This window comes from Xyrauchen texanus, chromosome 32 (genome assembly GCF_025860055.1).
Source record: "Xyrauchen texanus isolate HMW12.3.18 chromosome 32, RBS_HiC_50CHRs, whole genome shotgun sequence".
Classification (NCBI taxonomy): Eukaryota; Metazoa; Chordata; class Actinopteri; order Cypriniformes; family Catostomidae; genus Xyrauchen; species Xyrauchen texanus.
The window spans coordinates 39,984,611-40,007,885 of NC_068307.1; the positions used below are offsets into that span (position 1 = coordinate 39,984,611).

At 39.3% G+C, this 23,275-nt stretch overlaps 1 protein-coding gene across 2 annotated transcripts in view; it reads right to left on the minus strand.

Annotated features, from left to right (window-relative positions):
* Positions 1 to 364: 364 nt before the first annotated feature.
* LOC127626336 (dnaJ homolog subfamily C member 14-like) overlaps positions 365 to 23,275 on the minus strand; it is an 81,540-nt gene continuing 58,629 nt past the window's right edge. For both annotated transcript variants that reach the window (XM_052102062.1, XM_052102061.1), the window contains exons 5-8: positions 21,289 to 21,408; positions 21,035 to 21,195; positions 5,364 to 5,463; positions 365 to 3,959 (exon numbers count right to left, since the gene is read on the minus strand). In XM_052102062.1, coding sequence (XP_051958022.1) covers positions 3,659 to 3,959; positions 5,364 to 5,463; positions 21,035 to 21,195; positions 21,289 to 21,408 — 682 coding nt within the window. In that variant the 3' untranslated portion in view covers positions 365 to 3,658. The remainder of the gene's footprint in view (positions 3,960 to 5,363; positions 5,464 to 21,034; positions 21,196 to 21,288; positions 21,409 to 23,275) is intronic.

Below are 23,275 nucleotides of genomic sequence, written 5' to 3' on the forward strand. Positions count from 1 at the left end.
GGAGGTCAAGGTGTAGAGAGGTGGGAAACCAAGCCGAAATAGTCGCAGATTTGGACTCCAGTGTCATTGATAAAGTCAGAGTTCGGCACTTGCTGGAAAGATATGACAAAATATAATAATACAAGCCCATTTGGGTTTGGGTTTTAAAAAAAAAAAAAAAAAATCTGCAGCTTTGATGTCTGGACATACTGTATATAACGTTTGTGATTTATAGAATATTTTATGAAGATTCATGATAGTTGCTATAGAAGTTAGTAAAACCCTGTTTGATTATTAATAATTTACTCCTGTCTTCTATAAGAAAACAAAAGGGCAGTTGACTCAAATCTGTTTCATTTATTTGTTGCCTTCATGAAAAAAGTGAGTTTGTTTTATTTGAACCTCTCAAGATCATCAGGAATGTGTTAGCAGCACCTGTGCTGCAGAGAGGATCATAGATGCCTCTTTATGTGCAAAAAGACCTTCAAATATTATAGTAAATTTTTCAATATTCTAGTATGTTTTTTATATCAAAGTACTTATATGAGTTTCCTGGCCTTTGTGTGACCAAGTAGAGAGCATATGAGGTTACAAAAAGTGTTGATGCTGCAAAAACCACAAAGAGCACACAGCTGTAACAAAATAATGAGGCTATGAACCTTGAAAACACAGCTGAAGATAAGGAGTAAAAACAACCAGTGGTCAAAGTAATTAAAAAGATAGACTAAAGCCAAGTTTCTACCAGTAAAAAGATATCAAAAGGCTCTGTGAGATAATGCTGACGAATAGTATCCATTGGTTACAAAAATAGTGAAGGGGTGTAGAAATAAGGCTATACCAGAAAACAAAATGTATAGAAGAGGAGGTTTTGAACTAAGAAAGTCAGAACGGACAGCTGACCGGACTCAAGTTTGTTGATGATTCAATAAACTTTAACTTTGGCATCTGGAACCCTGGACTCCGAGAGTTTTCTTGCATCCTAGAGAGATTCGTCAAAAATTTTCCACGACAATATCCTCATTTCATTTCCGTTTGGCTTTATCTAAATGGTACTGTGACTGGAAAATTATCTATTGAGTATCTAAACTGTATATCTACAGGCCATGTAATTTCAGCTGATTTAAAATAAATACTGGATTAGTTTGATACATTTTGAGAAGCTCAGACAAATTAACAAAACTTAAAAATGTTAGGGTGAAAATGGACTTTTTGGCATTAATGCTTAATTATCTGAATAATCTTTTAGAGGTGGTATGACTATGAACTAAATCAAAATGACTTTTATTACACCTTCACAAATAATGTATTATGGGTTAATTTGATAATTGTCAGCTATCTTAAATGGTAAGTAAAATAACATGGAACTAAAGTATCAAAGATGCCATCTCCTAGAAAGGTCACGTGTTTTGTCTTTTAGAGTCAGAAGTCTGTTGTCACATAAGTGTCAAAAGTTCCGTTCTATATGTACTTTTGTTCTAAACCCAATTTGTTGTCCATTTTGTAATTTTTAACACAATTTTTACATAGAACAAAAAACTACTCGTGTGTACAAATGAAACCACTTTCGTTTTGACACTTAGTTCATTTGAGCACTCCAATTGGTCTCAGGCCGATATGACTATGTCAAAAGCCAAACTGATCTCAGACCTTACTAAAAAGACCCACAGATAAACCATACTCAGACCACCTGAACTGGGTTTGGTTCATTTAAAACATACTATATGTGAAACCACCCTTAGTCTCTTTTGCTGGCGGCATTTTAAAGCTCAACAGCTTTTTGTTATGGCACTGATGAACAATCACTTAATACTATATATATACACTCTAAATATAAAGCACAAACCTTTTAGACACACTCATTAACACTCAGGAAATTTAAACGCTTTGTCAAAGCATTTGAGGAAATCAGCAAAACAGGAGGATTTTGGTGATGGCAAAAATGTCTCCTGCACATTAGAACCTTTATAATGATTGTCTGAACTAGAGGGATCTAGGCTAGTGCATTCTCTTGCACATAGATGAGATCACTGTAACACCATCAATACAGAAAAAAAAAGCTTTGTATGCAGCACTAAATACATCAATGCATCAACTTCAGAACCTCAACTCAACAACTGAATACAGTTAAATGGATCATATCTTAAAATGGTGAGTGGCATATTGCATTGCACAGAGTTGCTGATAACAAAGCATACAACTAAAACAATGAACAGCGGGGAGGTTCTAGTGAATACTATTGCAGAAATACAAAACACTGTAAACTAAATGATCCATTGTTTTATTTCTGGTAAACCAATTACATTTTCAGTTATGAATAGAAATAATACAAAATTTGTCATTTCCGGTAGGTTTCTGTAAAACTTGAAGAATATAATGAAGTCTTTAAGACTAACTGAAGTTAAATGATTAACAAAACTGATGATTCAGGAATAAATGTATTTATCAACGTAATCTTGTATTATTTATTTAGTTTTGGTCATTACTATAGCGTTAGAGAGTGGTCAATCATAAATTGTGGTCAAGAGGTAAAAGTGCTGCTGTATTAACAGACTTTTTCAGAGTTGAATTAAAGCACCACATTAAAGCGGTTGATGGTAACCCAGTCTAACCGTTCTAACACTCGTCTGTTCTGTTTCCTTCTAAAATCACTGAAATTAAGTCACAGTCTGAAAGATCAGGAGAACATAGTGTGAAATACAAAATAAAAAACATTTTTTAACTTGAGTTTACAGCCTCTGCAAATCTTTTGATTTTGGGGGTTGTCTAGTTCATTTAAAAAGTCTTAAACAAGCACTTTAACCATGAGCTAAAACTGGAAAGGGAATTTGACTCCTTATGATATTTTCTCATTTCTTTATACAATACATTGAAGTCTCCTCCAGCTTCAGAGATGCTCTACATGAACAACATAAACCGAATCAATTAAATATTCATTCTACAAATATAGCATGCTCAGTTTTAATGTGAAAATCCCAAACCTTTCTTTCTGTCCTGATTTAAAGCTCCATTCAGATCATGTGAGAATCTGTTGATGGGCTCATATTTTGTTTGTTTTTTTTCCCATGAAGACTGTCATGTAATATTTGTAAAGCAAATTATTATTTGAAGTTTTTGCCTTCGTCAAATGTGATCAAATAAATGAAAAAAATTATTATCAAGCTATGTTTTAATGCTGAACTGCTGAACGTATTCCTCTATATCAAACGCCCAGGAACATTTGAAAATCACTTTTTTTTTTTACTTGTCAAATAGCAGATGAACAGACGGTCTTCCCTGAGGTCTGTGTCAATTATACATGTGACGGTACAAACAATAACAAAACACACAGCCACATCCTGAACATCTGATTCAAATAATCAAGCCAGAAATAAACAAGCATAAATGTATGTAACTGGCAAAAAGTACTGTTGCGTTTCTTGAAAGAATGCCATTTCAATCTCTGTTAACGTGTCCAATAAAAAAAAAAACAGCAAGTTCTTCTTCCTTCTTGCATCTCTCTTCGCTTGCTCCTCTAGGAGAACAAATTTGGGTAAACTATAATTTCAGTGTATAACTACACTTCAAAGTCAACAATTAAATGTTCCTTTGAGGCCGAATTATTTAGTTCCCATCTTGTACCAAACCATGGAAACAGGCAGTACTCCATCTCAAAAGCCACGACAATATGATATCGCATTGCTCAGCACTGGAATGGCTTGCGAACTTTCTTGCGCCGGCGTGGGGGCTTTCCTTCTTCAGTCCAGTGTTCGCTGGGGTCGCCCCGTTGAGCTACTGGGCTAAAGAACCCTGTTTGTGGCGGAGATCCAGAAAACATTCCTGCAGGGGCTCTGGAGCCGTGATGTGGTGGCTGTGGTGTTCCAGCTGGGAAGAAGCCTCTGTTAGCAGGTGCGTCACTGGGAGCTCCACCCTGGAAGAAGTGGCTGAAGAAGTCCTGCAGGTCTGCTGGTGGACCTGCAGTGGCTGCATGATCTGAAGCAGATCTACAGCACACACAATATGGTAAGACCATCACTATAATGACATACTGACAGATTAGTACAGTACAGTGTTTATAAGGCAGAGCTGTATTGAAATCCCTTATCCTACCATCTAAAATTAAAGGAATATTCCCTTTTCAATACAAGTGAAGCTAGACAGCATTTGTTACATAATGTTGAATACCACAAAAATGATTTTCGACTTGTCTCTACTTTTCATAAAAAAATAAAATAAAATGTTAAGTGAAGCATTTGTAACAGAAGTGAATAAGGCCAATTTTTGAAGGGTTTAAAAAGGCGGACATGTGAAGCTTATACATTTATAACAGCACTTACATTCATTCTTCTGTTAAAAATTGTGTTTTATTTGATTTTTAGTCTTTGTTGACATTACATCGTCATGACAACGAAGTTGTAAAATTGGCTAAATTAATGGCTTAGCCCCATTCTAAAAAAAGTTAAACTAACGGTTTGGCCCCATTACATTCCATTGTAAGTGCCTCACTGGAATCCAGATTTTTGCTTTCAATATTCAATAATCAACATTATGCCACAAATGCTGTCGATTCAGCTTATCTTGTATTGAACCCAGAATATTCCTTTAATAATATAGCACTTTTTTCAGACAAAAGGTTGCTTGTATAGCTTTTATAGACTACATGGTGTATTTGTACTTTAAATAGAATCAGAACAATCACAGGACTATTTAAAATTAACTAATGAAAGCAAATGGGTGAATATTGTGAAAACAAAAAATGGTGACCAGTTAAAGGACCTAAATATAAAAATTCATATACATTTAAAAATGGACATGCGTAGTTGATATGCGTCAAATAGCCATGTGCCAAGTTCTTAGAAATCTGTATTCTTGTTGGCTTTTTTCTATTTATTGATTATTTTATAAACTTTTTTTACCATTTAAAACAAGTAAAAAAAAAAAAGTAACAATATTTATGCCTTAGAACTTTCAGAAAATGCTAATCTAGCAGGAGACTGATACTATAAATCAATATCACTGGCTATGTTTACATGTACATATTTATAACAACAACAAAAAAACTAGTTGCAAATACGTATCTTATGAGACTTTTTGAACAATTTATTAAAAGAACCGGTTCATAAGTGTCATTTTTGACTATAATAGATTTTTGATTCACAAAAAAGAATCAAGAGTCAGTTGATTTTCAATCATTTGATTGACAGTTTTAAGATTTAAACTAAATGCTAGTTTAACCCCAAGTTTTTCCTTTCATACGCTGACATTTGTTTTATGCCTTCATTAATAGGACTTCTAAGCAGTGTGCTTGTTTGTTGGAAACAGTGAGCTTTTCACGGCTCCCCTCTATAAACTGCCTCAAATGAATACGACTAATGTCAATGAAGAGAGAATTAAGTTCAAGTGCTTACCTGTGGCGGCTGGGGCCACTGCATTTAGAGCTGAAAGAGATATGATAGGGCACAAGATGAGTGTCTGGAGAGATGCCTATCCGCTGACAGCCCGCCCACTCTGTGCAGATACACACATATAGACTTCATTAAGCGAGTCGCATTGTATCTCGGCCAAAATGTGATTCTGGGTCAATCATTTAAATGATGGCCGTCATAAAACCTTGTTTTTAAGAAAACGGCCACAAAATTTTGAGCACTCAGGTCTGATTTGGTGGGACAATGTAGGCTTACATCATTTGTTTTTGCATGTTTATGTCATGTCCATAAGCAGAGAAAAGCAGGACCAGCTAGAACTATAACCAGAATCCCTGTACAGAGGTGGAGCCTTCAAGATTAGCAAAACGAGGCGGAACACTGGCGAGGAGACCAGACGTTTTACAAATAAACATATTGTAAGAAATAGAAATGTTATTTCTACATCTCAGCTCTGTCCAAGAGAGATGCTGAGTTGCTGCATTCCTTTCTGTATGCATTATCAAACATCTGTTTCATATTGAGATGGAGCTGTGGAGGACCCCTCCTCACTCTGTCTGAGCATACATCGACTGTTTGTGTCCTTTATACGATTGTCTATGGCATGGTCCATCAGGCTCTCATAGAGAGCAGCCTTTTCATATAGGTTTTGGGCTCTCAAGGATTCGAAGGAGTCTGTCATATGGAATTGTTATCTGTATGAGGTAATGTTTGTTCTTATTGGATAGTCCTGTAAACTCCTCTCCAATATTGCAATATATATATTTGTACACTATATGAGCTGAGTTGAGCTACTTTGAATTCGCTCCCCAACGTTGGATGCTTTGTACTGATTCATTCACGACTCAATAAAAGACGGAGAGAAAAGGCACTGCTATCGTTTAGAAGACTTTTATTTCTAACAATTGGGGGCTCGTCCTCGGGAATCTCCAAACGGTAAGAATCTAATCTAATTCTCCTTTTAATGAGGAGTTGATTCTTATTGTTTGTTGAGAAATAATTTTAAAGTATATGATTATAATGTTATGATAGTGCCGTATTGCGTTATTGAAAGACCGTATAGGTCATCAGAGATTGATGTCTCCCCGTGTTTTAATTAATGCGGGAAGGGCGATAAAGGACATGATCAAGTTTATTTATCGTTAGTAGTGTACGGTCTCCTCGTATTTATGATAAATGCGGGAGGATTATCCTCGTGTTTCTAATGAGACGCGGGAAGAACACAAAAGAGACTTGAATTCCCTCTTTTTGCTGTTGTGAGTAACCTCGTAAGTTTTTGATAAACTACGGGAGGAACGTAAAGAAAACGTGATCAATTTTCTTCGTTGTGTGATTTCCTTACTTTTGTAAGAAGGATTGTTGCGAGATATTTCATAAAAAACCTCCGTCGTTTTTTTGGGGGGTTTGTGAGTGAATCAATGCACAGTTTATTTTGATTTTTTATTCTCTTCTTCCTCTTTCTCTATTCTTCTTTCTTTGCTTCCTTGACTAAAATGCATTACTAACAATTGACACTGCAGCATTTTTTCTTCTTTGTTTTCGATTTGAATTTTGTTTATTCTGAATTGGAGAACAATATTTTTGTGTGGTTTCAAAAATGGGAAATAAAATAAATCCACCTTTATTTAATGAATCTCCGAAAGATTTTATGGATAGAAATAATCAAGCCTTTTCTACGGAACCTTATCTATCAAATTTAGCTGGCTGGTCAGAGGACAAAATACAATTAGATGCGTTTCCGCGTGAAGGATCTTTTAGAGATAGAGATATGTCTGCAGCAAAAGACATGATTTTCGAAAATTGGGGTGATCCAGAATGGGACTTTGATTATATGAAACAATCCTATAAAACTTGGGAAAGGATGAAAAAGTACTGGGATCGCGGACCTGAGATAGACAAAGCGGCTGGAAAAAATAATAAAGATCGTAAATTCTCTCCCCCACGGGCTGATCTCAGTGAACAGCCTGAGGAGAGAGAAGAAAAAGGTTTCTCTCACACTGCTTTCCCCCAGAGTTATGATTATCTTCAGGCTCCGTTAGTGTGTGAGCCCGTGAAAAATAAACTGTATCCTGATTTGAAGGCTGCGACTGCATTTCCGTTCGTGGAAACTGCAGAAGGATTTAAGGTTCATCTGTTGCCTTTTGCTGATGTTATAGCTATCACCATGAATAATTTTTTAATGATGTCAATTGATGACCTTGACAAGCGTTTACGTGAGCTTTCCTCTGCTGGAGCCTTTGCTTCCTCCAAAGGAAAAACTCTGATAATGTTACAGATTGATGCTGCGGATCAGAAACGTCCGTTCTTTCACACAAAAAAGCCTGTTAAATGCTATTGCTGCGGTCGCTCAGGACATCTTGCAAAGTCTTGCAGACAAAGAACTGAGCAACAGCCAAATAGAAACCAGATGCGATTTGACTATGAGAAAAAATACCCTCCTTCGTCTTCTCCTAACCGGAGACAGTGTAACACATTCAGAGAGATATCCAACTGAATGGAATCGCGCCTGACGGTGCGAGAGCAAAGAGTCTGAGTTTTCACTACTTTCGATGCAATATCCAAATAAATCAAATGTTTTGCCATTCCTTGAATTAAATGTGGACCATAAACCATACATGTTTTAATTGATAGCGGCGCTTCGGTGTCCTCGTTATCTTCCGATGTGTACTCAGGCTCCATCACGGGAAAGCAAATTAATTCTGTAGGGATTAATAATGTTCCTGTGAAATGTGAATTGACGCCCACCTTACCAATTACTTCTAAGGATGTACCGACATTGTTTAAAATGCATTCATTTGCAATCATACCGAATTCTCCATTCTGCCTGTTAGGTAGAGACTTGATGCATAAACTTGGTATGAAATTGAATTTTGATTCTAACTCTTTGACACTTCTGTTTCCTTCAGTTTTTTCCATTACAACCGACACAGGAAGTGCTCTTGTTGAAGATTCGTCTGCAACTGTGCTGCTACCACAAATTTCGGGAGTCAACCCTCAGTTGTGGGCGGAACACAAGGATGACGTAGGGTTAATAGATATCCAGCCCTACAGGGGGAATTTGATAAATACTAAGCCTGTGTTTCAGAAACAATACCCGCTTTCAAAGGAAAAAGAGGAGGGGCTTAAACCTCTCATTACTCAATTTTTGGAACAAGGCATTCTGGTTCGAACTCATTCACCTTATAATACACCAATCAATCCAATTAAAAAAAGCTAATGGTACTTGGCGTTTAACGCAACACCTGAGAAAAATTAATGATTTGATCAAACCACTTGCTCCTATTGTACCAGAAGTTCAGGCTATAATTAATTCTATTCCTTCAGAACATACATTTTATTCTGTTATTGATTTAAGCTCCGCATTTTTCAGTATTCCTGTTCATCGTGATACTCAGCCACTATTTGCATTTTGTTTTCAGAATTGTCAATACAGTTGGACACGTCTCCCTCAAGGGTTCAGAGATTCTCCGGCTGTTTTCTCCGCTGTAGTGCACAATACACTGAAAGATGTCAAGCTTCCTCCAGACACCTGTCTGCTCCAATATGCTGACGACATTCTTGTCACTGGTGCCTCTGAGGACATGTGTGCTGCTGCCTCAAAGATTGTTTGCAATGTTCTTGCAGAGGCTGGTTTCAAGGCATCTAGAGACAAACTTCAATGGGTGCAGAGAAAAGTCCATTACCTTGGACATGAACTGTCACAAGGCCAAGTTCGTCTGTCTGCAGACAGGATCAAAGCCATCGCTACATTTAAGCATCCAACCACACGGAAGCAAATGCAAAGCTTCCTGGGACTGGTCAATTACTGCCGCCTGTGGGTGCCTAATTGCTCCATGTATGACAAAATCCTGCGAGAAGCTACGCTGGGTGACAAAGACGATATTACATGGACAAGTGAGATGAATCAAGCATTCAAACATTTGCAATCATCACTCTTAAGGCCGCCTGCCCTTGGCCTACCCTGTTACACACAAGACTTTCATATATATGTGTACAACAGTGGTGGCACAGCCGCAGCAATCCTGGCCCAAGAGCATGGGGGCACTTTCCATCCAATAGCTTATTTATCCAAGACCCTTGATTCGGTCGCTAAGGGACTTCCGGCTTGTCTGCGTGCAGTGGCTGCCACAGCAATCGTGATACAGGATGCTGAAAAGGTTGTTTTGTCACATCCTCTCATTGTACATGTTTCTCATCAGGTAGGAGCCATTATGCATAATATTTCGACTCAACACATGACTGCCCAACGCCGTTCCGGCTATGAGGCTATATTGTTAGCTACTGCTAATGTAACGTTGAAAGTTACTTCTGTTATTCATGGCCCTACTGTACATTTGCATAGGTTGCTGACACAAGGTGAATTTGAGAGCGACGACCACGACTGCCTGAACAGGATCCAAATTTCGACTGCTTGCAGGCCAGACGTTTCCATGTCTGTCCTGGAGGAGGGAATCCATTGGTATATTGATGGATCCTGCTTTAAGCCAAACGACAGTACATATTTGTGTGGTTATGCTATTGTTGAATTGCCTAATAAAGTAACTGAAGCGTATTCACTGCCACATAAATCAGCACAAGTCGCAGAACTGATTGCTTTAACAAGAGCTTGTCAATTGGCAAAAGGTCAGTGTATCAACATATATACTGACTCCAAATATGCGTATGGCGTAGTCCATGATTTTGCTAAATTGTGGGAGGAAAGAAATTTCAAAACCTCCGAAGGAAAACCAATTTCGCATCATAACATTGTGGCCGAGCTGATTAGTGCAGCACAGCAACCATTGAAGCTTGCTGTAATTAAAGTAGCTGGTCATAAAACAGGTGAATCTGACGAGGCCAAAGGTAACAGATTTGCGGACGAAGTAGCGAAATGGGCAGCAAAAGAAGCAATACGTAGTCCGCATGTAAATGAACAAAACAGTGAAGTGCCAATGATGAATTCATCGTTGATTAATGATTTGGATGTTAAAATCTTACAAGCGAATCCTACTCGAGATGATTTGACTCATTGGGCAGCCAATGAAGTAAAACCAAATCAAGTTGGTATTTTAAGAGATAAACAAGGTAGAATCGCGCTACCAGCATCTACTGTTGTAATGCTGTGTAGGCATTATCACGGTGTATCACATGTGTCAAAAGAAAAAGTGATACAAAATTTGAATCAATCATACTGCATTGCGAACGTTCGAAGAAATACTTTGTTGATATTGGATGCTTGCCTGGTGTGTGCGCAAACAAACAGGCACAAGGCAATCAGCCATGATGCTTTACCGCATCCTGAACTTCCTTTCCAATATTTACAGATCGATTTTACACACATGCCTCCATGTGGAAATCACAAGTATTTGCTCGTGATTATTGACCGATTTACTAAGTGGCCTGAGGCTTTTCCGTGTGGAAAAGACAACGCAAAGACGGTAGTGAAGGCTCTTGCCAAAGAAATTATACCGCGTTTTGGTATTCCAACTGTTATAGCAAGCGACAATGGAACTCCATTTGCTTCTAAAGTAACACAATTGTTAGCTAAAAAACTTAGTATTAATTGGCATTTTCATATCCCGTATCATCCTCAGTCTTCGTCAAACGTGGAACGTTTGAATAAAACGATAAAAGAACGTCTTAATAAAGCGTGTTTAGATACGGGCAGAAATTGGGTTGATTTATTGCCGCTGTACTGACTGAAATGAGAATGTCTCCGTCAGCCACTACAAAAATGTCTCCCTTTGAAATTCTCATGGGTAGACCTTTCCCAACCCCTTGGGTCAGAGGTCACGCTGGCAATCTTTCCACAGGTGACACGGAGGTGATCATCGCGGATTATGTGGATTCCCTAATTAAAATATTAAATGACATAAATGATGATATCTCTCTCCCTCTGCCTGCAGAAAGTTCTACTCATTTGTTCCGAATCAGCAGGTTCTGTTGAAGTATCTCAAACCAACGAAGTTGGGTGAGCCAAAGTGGGCCCAACTACTGTACTGCTGGTGACCCGAACGGAGGTGCTGACAGATCTTCAACCACAGTGGATCCATGCAAGCCGCATGAAGCTTGCTCCAGAGGGCCTTACTAATTCAAGGTGAACGGTGAAAGCACTGGAGGAGCTGAACACGCAGCGCCAGTGCCCAACCGGAATCTTTGAATTAGGAGGACCTGAGGAGGGACCCGGAACAGTCAATATGAAAACACTCCTACTGACACTCTGCATAGGGCAGGTGTTCGTGCTTGCCTATGCCCGTCCAGCATCAACACAACAGCAAGGAGTCACAAGTGTAATTCTAATTCCTAGAAATAATGTATGATGGTTTATGTTTTATGGTAATGTTAAATGAAGATGTTTTTGTTATGAAGGTATGGGTAAACATCCAGAAATGAAGGTACATAGAATGTGATGCCTCAAGTGACCCTGAAGTATATCTAGACAGTGTTGGATAGCCAAGAGGTATTAAATGTTTGGATTAATTCTTGGCTAAAGATGGAGTAGGAATATGTAAAATATTTGGTGATAAATGCTATACATACATCCTGGGTCACATTGATGATGATGATGGTGAATTCATGAAGGTATGAAAGGAAAGGGATAAGTTGAATAAAGAATTAGCTGATAACGTCAGGGAATATGGGGACATTTTCCAATGTGTTTGGGTGGTTCGCACCCTGGATGTCTTCCATTATATCGATTGCTATATGCATTCTACTTATGTTATTATTTGGCCCATGTTTGTTACAATTACTAATGCAAAAGAGTGACTGTTATGTTTGTACATATATACCCGAAAATGATGAAGATGGTCATATCATAGCTGAGGGTATAAATAATATGACAAAAATTGTTGATGAATTACAGAGAAGACAAATGAATGATAGATTGTGGGTTTGGAGATTGGATTACAAGTTGGAAACAATTACTTGTATCTTCTTTAATACCAATTGGAGTTATACTGTTAATTCTTTAATTTATTGTTTGCTGTATTATTCCATTCATTAGGATGTTGATTTATCGTTCTATGAATACTTTTGTATTCTCTCAAATACTCCTTTAGCAAACAGAACTATCAAGTACTAATGACTTTTAAAGAAATGTTTGATTGAAATATGTTTCATGTATTATTCTGTAATAATGGACATGCTGAGAATAATGTAATGTGATAATTATGTTATAGTATAACTGTCATTATCAAAGGGGGCACTGTAAGAAATAGAAATGTTATTTCTACATCTCAGCTCTGTCCAAGAGAGATGCTGAGTTGCTGCATTCCTTTCTGTATGCATTATCAAACATCTGTTTCATATTGAGATGGAGCTGTGGAGGCCCCCTCCTCACTCTGTCTGAGCATACATCGACTGTTTGTGTACTTTATACGATTGTCTATGGCATGGTCCATCAGGCTCTCATAAAGAGCAGCCTTTTCATATAGGTTTTGGCAGTGTTGGGAAAGTTCACTTTATACATGAACTAGTTCAAAGTTCAGTTCACACATTCTAAAATGAACTAGTTCAGTTCATACTTCATACTTCCAAAAATGAACTAGTTCATAGTTATTTTTTTTTCCATATGTTGCTGCGAGCTATTATTTTTCAAAATGATTGACACAGCCCATACAGAACTACAGACAGCAATTATTTCATCAGTTTTAACACTGCACTATGTGTCAGATTTCATCTTCATATCAAATTTTGAATCCTTATTCAATCAGGTTTTACATTAACATTGAGGAGAGTGGGACAGCATTTCCCCATTATTGCTTTAACGCTTTGTTGCTTTCCATTCAGTCCACACTAGTAGCAGCTGCAGCTTTCACCCCTACTACTACAGTATATTCTCAAAAACATGAAGATAAACGTGCTGCTTGAATGGTCTTTTTAAATGAGGAATTGGTAAAAGAAAAACAGGACAGTAGTAAGGGTGCATCAGTTTTGTTTAGCCAGTGGACAGTGATGCCCATAAATGCCTTGTTCACAGGTGACCAGCAATCTCAGACAGTTCAGACTTAAGGTCACATATGTTTTCTTTACATTTCTTGTTTAACAGTGTCTGTACCTTTTTTCTTGATGGCACGTTTTGGATGGCTGCAACCCCTTAATTAAGTTTATGAAAGCTGGGCTTTCCACTTTTCTCAAAGGCTGCAGGTCTCCGACGATATACTGCACCACCAGGTTGTCCAGCTGCGGCTGGGAGATGACAACGGACCCGCTACTGTACGCAGTTAATGTGGTTTGTGCCGAGGACCTGTCTTGCCTGTCTTTAGATTTTTTAATTGCTTGTGCATACCTTGAAAGGCTAGTCGGGTGCTTCAGTTCAATGTGCCCTTTTTGGTTTGCTGTGGATGTGACTGAAGTGCGTATTTTTTTTTGGAAAGCCGGCGGGCAAAGTTTGCACAGAAACGTCATATTTGTTCCATCCTCACCGACGTGGTCATAAAACTCTTTTATATTATCATACGACCCCTCCTTGCTGCTTCGTCGCCTATATGCTGCTGTCGCCTCCATGCTAGTTTTTGTTTTGATGAGGCATGCGGCAGTGCGACACTGGTGGCTGGTGTTGCCAGATTGTGTTTTTTCCGCTAGATATTGTTATGCTTGAGTAACGAGGCTGACGAAGAGATGCGGATCCAAACGCAGTTTGAACTTTATTTAGTCAAGGAACACAAAGTAACAACCCACGATGGGGAAAGGAAACATAAACTAGTTAAGGAAACCACAGTAGACACAAACAGGGAACTCGGGAGGGAAAGATACACCGGGTTAACATCAAACAACGATAGACGAAGACTGAACAAAGACACAGGGTATAAATACATAAACAAGGGAAAAAGGGACCAATGAACAAACAGAACTCAAACAAGATAACAAGGTGATTAACAGAAGTAAAAGGCAAACTAATGAGGACAGGTGAAAACAATGAACAGAGGAAACACGAACGCTAACAAAGAGACTATGGAGTTACATAAGGGACTTAAGTGAAAACTAAAAAATGCCAAAAGTGACAACAATGGTAAACAAAAGGGCAACAGTGAAACAAGACAGGGTATTCATAACAGATATTAAGGCCTGTTTACGGTGTGTTTTAGCCGGGGTTTCGCCTGGAAGACTCTAGAACTCTGGCACCCTATTGAACGAAGTTAAACTGAGAGAGCGTGCGTTCGCAGACTCCAGAATGAACGCGTTCACAGTAACGTTCATCAGGCAGTAATACAGTACGTTCAGTTCACGTTCGCCCAAAATATGAACGCGTTCATGAACTATCGTTCAATGAACGCGTTCAGGCACAACACTGGGTTTTGGGCTCTCAAGGATTCGAATGAGTCTGTCATATGGAATTGTTATCTGTATGAGGTAATGTTTGTTCTTATTGAATAGTCCTGTAAACTCCCCTCCAATATTGCAATATATATATATTTGTACACTATATGAGCTGAGTTGAGCTACTTTGAATTCGCTCCCCAACGTTGGATGCTTTGTACTGATTCATTCACGACTCAATAAAAGACGAAGTGAAAAGGCACTGCTATCGTTTAGAAGACTTTTATTTCTAACACATATATTACTTTGATTTGCGTGTAATCGCTCCATTATAACTTTATTGCCAAATAAATGAATTAGGAAACAGCTTATTGTTGTACATGTTTTACAGCATATTATTGTCATGTTTAATAAAGAATATTTCATCCCCATAATTATTGAATCCACTTGTGTTTTAAGTTAGTTTTATTGTGTGCGTACTATATTACGGTTTAGTTGCATATTACACGGAGGCTGTAAATTGTAATATAACAACAATTCTATTGAATTTATATCAGCCATATCACTGGTTTCACCTCTTAAATATGATATAGATATATAGATATTTTGTGTGTTGTACAATACAAATATTTAGGGGCAGATTCACGAAGAATGAATTGCACCCGCTAAAAGCGCAGTTTATTTTTTTGCACGCACTAACTGCGCTCGTTTAGCGTCTGATTCACTAAAGGACTTAAGCAGATCAGGCAACAGCACAAACACTCCCACAAAATCATTGCTGAAAGCAATTTGCACACGCAGTTCTGATCTTGGGGTCTGATTCAGAGCACAATATAGCAGAGCATGCTGCAGACCACTGTATGTATTTGACCCACCCTACCGGGACTAAACAGCATCACTTTGATCCAAATGCCTGTATCATCACATAAACATGCAGAACGTGTGTTTGACACCGCTCATTTGGATATATGCCAGGTTATAATGCTCTTCAACATCATTTGATGAGTATTTGATTAATTACGGCTAAAATGATCGGTTGAAAATGTTCACAAACTTATTTTACTGCCTACATTCATTGGGCGGTAATAGCACAATAGTAAATGTTTTTATCATTCACTAAAGTCAAACATTTTTGTGGATGATGCACAATCTTTAATTAGCTTAATTTAATAGCAAGGAGGCATGTTTGCAGAAAGGAATGAAAATGACTTCATTTAAATATTGTAGACAGCGCAATTTCAGCACTGATTATGTCCGCTAAATGTGATTGTGTATGCGTATGTTTAATGAATAAGACGCAGGTATTTGCACTGAAATAACACGCAAATGTGCCAAAACTGTTTAATGAATCTGCCCCTTAATGTTTGGTTGTTAAAACACATATTAAAACACAAATAACCATTTAAATTATGTAAATAAGAGTTGTTTATATTCACCAAATAATAATTTTCAAAAAAGTTTTAATAAAATAAAAGATAAATGTGATATAGCACAGCATAACACCGGATCTGCAGGTTAATATAGCTCCGAGATGACCTCAAACTATGAGATTTATGAACTGATGTGTTGTGGAAAATTTATATTTTACTTTAAGACATTATGTGGATTTTCTTTCGATTCAATCATGTTTCTATTTTTTCACCTGGCAGGAACAAGAGACACACACACACACAGTAAAACAGACGGTCAAGAAAAAAAAAGCCTTTTGAACTCCTCAATATGAGTACGGGAAAGACAGAGGGATTATTTAGCCATAAATAAAGCCTTTTGTTGAGTTTCACGGGTGTGAAACTCAGTGAAGCTCAACAAAGGACCACTGTCTTCAGGACAAGATAGCGTTTATATGGCCTTTTCATGACCTCACAGATGTAAAAGACCATAAAACCCAGGGGGCTTAGAAGAGCCATTGGTATTTCTAAAACCTAGCTAGATCGGGTTTTACTGGGATTGAGTGGAAAATTATGGAAGAAGGGACTTTGAGGACGGGGGGTATAAATAGGCCATGTGTTTTCTGTGTGAGTTAGGTTTTTGTTCCTATTGCGAGGTAGCTGTCGCGGTATTTTTGTGAACAAACCGCTTTTAAAAGAATAAACTATCTTTTAAAATATAATTTGGATCCCGATGTCTCTTATCTTGATGCATATTCGTTTAATAATTGTTTTTGCCACAACAGATGTAACAAACAATAGAGTGTTTCTCTGCAAGGAACAACTTCCTTAGTTGTAATGAAAAATTCCATTATGGTTTAAATGTGATAGCAAAATTTAAGTAACGTGTTTGATATGTAGCTTAAAACATCTTGTAATTGATGTTGATGTCAGGCTGTCTAGTCGTTTGAAATGGTTTAATTGCTGTGAAATGAAAAATTCTCATTAGAATTCAAATTGATACAGTAGGATAGTGCAAAGCGGATCACTTGTGTAATTCTGTGGTGGATAGTGCAAAATAAAGTCCCAATCAATCGCCCCATGCATATTTGATAAAACACAAATTTAGAGCTTATAAAGCAGAAAGTGGGATGATTATCATAAAATTTGATAACACTTTGCCAAACGTATGCTTTGGCAGCAACCCCAAAAACATTTCTGTATCCTGAGAAAAACCAAAACAGTCAAAACCCCTTTTTGTTTTTTTTTACCAAATTAAAATTTTTCAAAAACAGCCAATTGTGACGTCTACAGGGTTCCCAATATTTCCAGGACATTTTACAGTGCATCGGAAAGTATTCACAGCGCTTAACTTTTTCCACATTTTGTTATGTTACAGCCTTATTCCAAAATAGATTAAATTCATTATGTTCCTCAAAATTCTACAAACAATACCCCATAATGACATCTTGAAAGAAGTTTGTTTGAAATTTTTGCAAATTTATAAAAAATAAAATCACATTGTAAAACAGTTAAAGGATGGGCAAGGAGGAGGCGAGAACCGGCTTGTCAATGTAAATAATAATTTAATGAAAACTCAAAAACACATAAACAAACACACATGACGGACATGCCCGTAATTCTCTCTCTCTCGAACAATCGTCACCGGCCGCCTTTATCCCTCGCGCGCCTCATCAGGCCGATTGGGGACCGGTGCGTGATATTTCGACCCGGCCCCGCCCCCCTCCGCTCCACATTCCTCCCGCCGTTATCTCAGGCCGGGGTGCCACCGGCATGACGTACACCCTCCCTATCCCTGGGGCGGGGTGTATCTCGCGTCCCGCGTGGTCATTCCTGCCTTCCTCGCCCTGGGAGGAGACAGGAGGGGAAAAACAACAACAAAATGGGCGAGGCAAAGGCCAACATGGTGCGAAAGGGAGAGAGAGAGGAGAGAGAGAAAAAGCTCACTCACCGGTTCTCTGATGTACCGTCGCGGGGTCCTCGAACACTCCTCCACACTCAGGCGGACGACAGCCGCTCCACCCCCGGGCGAACCGGAGTGAAACCGTCGACCCCCAGCGGGCAGAACGCGCCTCCGCTTTTCTGGCGGCAAATGGGGACACTCCTCCGCCCATGGCAGCGGCTTTACCGCTCCGGGTGGTCGGAGAGTTTCTTCCCTCCTCCCCTCGCGGACGGCGGTCTTCCCTCGACCCCTCCGCGTCTCTGGGGAGGGCAGGGCACTCCTCCGCCCCCGGCAGCGGCTCCCTCGCTCCAGGCGGTCGGGGTATCCAGTCCCCACTTGCCCCGCGGACGACGGACGTACCCCGCATCCGGGCGGTCGGGCTACACCGTCACCCGGCAGATGGCAGCGGCGCTCCCCTGGGTGGACGGCAGTGTCGAGGACTCTGCGACGGCCATCCCTCCTCCCTCCTGGCTTTCGGCAACAATGTAAAACAGTTAAAGGATGGGCAAGGAGGAGGCAAGAACCGGCTTGTCAATGTAAATAATAATTTAATGAAAACTCAAAAACACATAAACAAACACACATGACGGACATGCCCGTAATTCTCTCTCTCTCGAACAATCGTCACCGGCCGCCTTTATCCCTCGCGCGCCTCATCAGGCCGATTGGGGACCGGGCGCGCGATATTCCGACCCGGCCCCGCCCCCCTCCGCTCCACACACATGTACATAAGTATTCACAGCCTTTGCCATGACATTCAAAATTGAACTCCGGTGCATCCTGTTTCCACTGATAATCTTGGAGATGTTTCTGCAACTTGATTGGAGTCCACCTGTGGTAAATTCAGTTGATTGGACATGATTTGGAAAGGCACACAAAGTCTATACAAGGTCCCACAGTTAGCAGTGCATGTCAGAGCACAAACCGAGCCATGAAGTACAAGGAATTTTCTGTAGACCTCAGAGATAGGATTGTATCGAGCTGCATTGAAGGTCCCAATGAGCACAGTGGCCTCCATCATCCGTAAATGGAAGTTTGGAACCACCAGGACTCTTCCTAGAGCTGGCCGCCCGGCCAAACTGAGCAATCGGGGGAGAAGGGCCTTAGTCAAGGAGGTGACAAAGAACCCGATGGTCACTTTAACAGAGCTCCAGCATTTCTCTGTGGAGAGAGGAGAATCTTCCAGAAGAACAACTATTTCTGCAGCACTTCACCAATCAGGCCTGTATGGTAGAGTGGCAAGACGGAAGCCACTCCTCAGTAAAAGGCACATGACAGCCTGCCTGGGGATTGCCAAAAGGCACCTGAAGGACTCGCAGACCAAGAGAAACAAAATTCTCTGGTCTGATGAAACAAAGATTGAACTCTTTAGCCTGAATGGCAAGTGTCATGTCTAGAGGAAACCTCATCACCTGGCCAATACCATCCCTACAGTGAAGCATGGTGGTGGCAGCATCATGCTGTGGGGATGTTTTTCAGCGGCAGGAACTGGGAGACTAGTCAGGCTCGAGGGAAAGATGAATGCAGCAATGTACAGAGACATCCCTGATGAAAACCTGCTCCAGAGTGCACAGAACCTCAGACTGGGGTGAAGGTTCATCTTCCAACAGGACAATAACCCTAAGCACACAGCCAAGATAACATAGGAGTGGCTATGGGACAACTCTGTGAATGTCCTTGAGTGGCCCAGCCAGAGCCCAGACTTGAACCTGATAGAACATCTCTGGAGAGATCTGAAAATGGCGGTGCACAGACGCTCCCCATCTAGCCTGAAGAGGTCCTGAAAAGAAGAATGGGAGAAACTGCCCCAAAATAGGTGTACCAAGCTTGTAGCATCATACACAAAAAGACTTGAGGCTGTAATTGGTAACAAATGTGCTTCAACAAAGTATTGAGAAAAGGCTGTGAATACAAATGTACATGTGATTTTTTTTTCGTTTTTTATTTTTTTATAAATTTGCAAAGATTTCAAACAAACTTCTTTCACGTTGTCATTATGGGGTAGACAAGAGTTGCATTAAGCATTATGGAGGGGCAAATTTATGAGAGGTGTGTACATGAAACATTGAAAACTTGCAATTGCAATTGACTCGTTTAAGTTTTTTTTTTGGTGAATGTAATTACTGTAGTTCAATAACTGGGGTCTCTGTATACTTGGAAACTATAAGCTAATAATGAATTAAAAATACATTGAGACATTCAATCGATCGCCATAAATTTGGACAGTTTTTTTTAATGCTTATTGTAGCTTAGTACTCTCAAACACATCATTTGTGAGGCATAAATGTGTGTGAAAAACTCTTGTGTGAAGTTGGAACCGAGGCTGCGCTGACTTCATAGACTTCAATGTATTCGGCAGTGCAGACGCAGGTCATGTGAAAGCCTCTCAACGTGTATAAACATCAGTCACCTTTATACATTAATAGTTCTTCCACCCTTTTCTCTCCATGATGAACAATGTAGACTCACATGCCAATGTTGAAGTAAACGAACAACATGCCCCTCTCATTCAGTCAGTCGGTAAATGTACCAGGTCATTCAGTTTGTTTATGAATTAAACGTTTTACGAATGCTGCTTCTCACTGTGCATGTGCAACTGTAGTCAAGAACGCGATTGGCTGTAACTCTAACCAATCAAGCGATCAGCCTCTGTTGGACCATGATTGCCAAGCACACGATTGGCTGCTGCTGTAATCAATCATGTGGGTGTAAGTGCCTTTAATGTTGTTTCACAATGCGGAGCTGCTAGCAGTGACAATACTGTACGAATTTGTGTAATTGTCTCCTATAACGAGCCCTGATCATTACCATGTTTTTGTACATGTAATGGAAACCTTGCTAGCAAAACAGACAAACAGTTTTTTTATATATATTTTCCAGGACAAATAATTATTTTCCAGGACATTTAGGTATTTTTGTAATTTTCCATTACTTTTCCATGACTGGAAAACTGCATTGCAAAATTCCAGGTTTTCCAGGACGTGTGTGAAACCTGTTCTGATTTAGATCATGCGACATATTCATAAACACAGCAGAAAACACAATGCAGAGACAGCAGTATACATGAGTGGATGTGAATAAACTACCAGTGATGTCATAGACTTTGCTGTCAATGAAGGCGAAGTATGTGATACGCAGTCCCAGCATTGTAGATTCAGCCCACAGGTCTCCCTCCTCGGCACTGTGCCACTTATTACATTCAGAACAGAATCGGGCCTCAGTAGGCTCGCGGTCCATCTCGAAGCGCCTGCAAAGGAGACCAGCATGGAGTAGAAACATAACACAGCAGGAGCTTTACATTAAAGCACTGGACTGAAGTGATGATGTTAGCGATACGCACTTGTGCTTGCCCTCACATTTAGTGCACATCATAGTGTTCATGGCTTCTTTCAGATCATCCTGCAGTTTAGTCAGAAACTCATTCATGGATTTAGAAATTTCTGTCGCTGCCACCCGTTTCCTGCAGACACAGAAAACCAAAACACTTGAGTTGATATTGCGTGAATCTCACAAATCATGTCCAGGTAATAATTTATGCAAAACAAAAATAAAAAATATATTTTAATAATATTAATATATTTTATTTAATTAAGACAATCTTCATGCCAACTGAGTCACTATTTTAGGATAGGTATGCAAATAATTTTTACCCTCCTGATCAAGAAGGCTATTTTCAGGAGAATCGCGTGTTGACATTCGGGGATCAGACGTGTCAATGTTGAGCTCTGCATACTTTGCTAATTTTACATCTTTTTGTATCCTAAAATGGTGAGATTCGATACACTCCGTTTCATAACTGTCCTATGAAGAATATATGTCAAGCAATTCAAAATCCGTAGGCTCTGGAGATATTAAAAGACACTTATGTGCTCGAGCTGATACCCCTGACAAGTCCACACACCAGGGACTTAAATTTGGATGGTGCGGCAGGAGAAATTTAACATCAACTGGTGAACATTTCTCTGATGCTGACGAAAGTTGTAGAGGACCTGGAGGTAATACGTCAATCGATTAAGGCGATGGAGGTGAAATTCTCTGAGTTGGTTACAAGATTGTCAGATGTCGAGAAACGGATCGATTATCTGGAGTTATCTGAGAGTGAATTAGCTGCTAATTTCTGAGATCATCCAATAAAGATCTTGTGTTACATGAGGCGAGGAGCAAAGGAAACTTTATTGAAAAAAACCACAACATTTTCATGTTCCCAGACTTTGCAAATTCGACAAGAGAGAAATGTGATAGATTCAAGGAATTCAAGAAACTCTTAAATCAATGGAAGATCATTTCCGGCCAAACTGAGAATAGATACCAAGGATGGCCGCAAAGCATTTACATGATCACAACAAGCGTTGACTTTCATAAAGTCAATGGAATGAGTAAGTTATTTGGTGATTTTCATATTGCACCCCAGTGAGCTTGAATCGTAGAATATTTACTTGACTGTTCGAGGAAACTGGGTGCCTTTTTTGTTTCTTCTGGTGATGGCTCTGCCTAGCGACTAGATTTTCATCTGTTTTGTAATTCTGTCTCACAAAGTTTGTATAGAGGCACCGGACTTGAGCAATCTGATGGCAAATTTGTTGCGGGGACTTTCGTAGGCGTACATGGACTGTTTGACTTTAGAGGGATGGATGCTGGTTGGAGCTGTCGTGCACAGGGTTAATGTGCAAGTTTTTCTTTTTTCTGTTTGTTTTGTTCTGGGGGAAGTTCGGGGTTTGATTGTTGCACTAATGTTGGAAAGTGGTCTTGTTTTAAACATAATATCAATTTTTTCTAATATGTCAAAATGTCAAATGTTAATATGAGTGGATTATCCATCTGGTTTCATTGGGAGATTAACAGTTACCATCTGAAAAATGTGTAAAACTACCCCTTTCCAAAACTCCTGCAATTTAGGACAATTCCACATGCATTGTAAAAGTGTGCCTTTATCCACTGTGCATTTGATGCATGTGTCTGGAGTGTTTTGACAGATTTTGTTCAACCTAACTGGAGTAAAATACATACTCATAATCCATTGGTTCTGTATTAATTTAAGATCACTGTTAATAGTTGGGATTGCGCTTTCATATATATTTTTTCCCACGTATCTAAAGAAAATCTTCACTCCAGGAGATCAATTTGGCTTCTGAAGATTCTTTAGAGTATGACTCTAACATTTTATAAAACATCAATATTAAACTTTTAGATTGGGGTGATTTAGATAGTAAATTTCAATAGGTGTCTTAATGGGTTTGATAAGCTTTGTACCTTGGTAAGAAGAAATATAGCTCCTAAATTAAAGGAATTTAAAGAAATGTTTTTTGGGAATATCAGACTGTGCTACA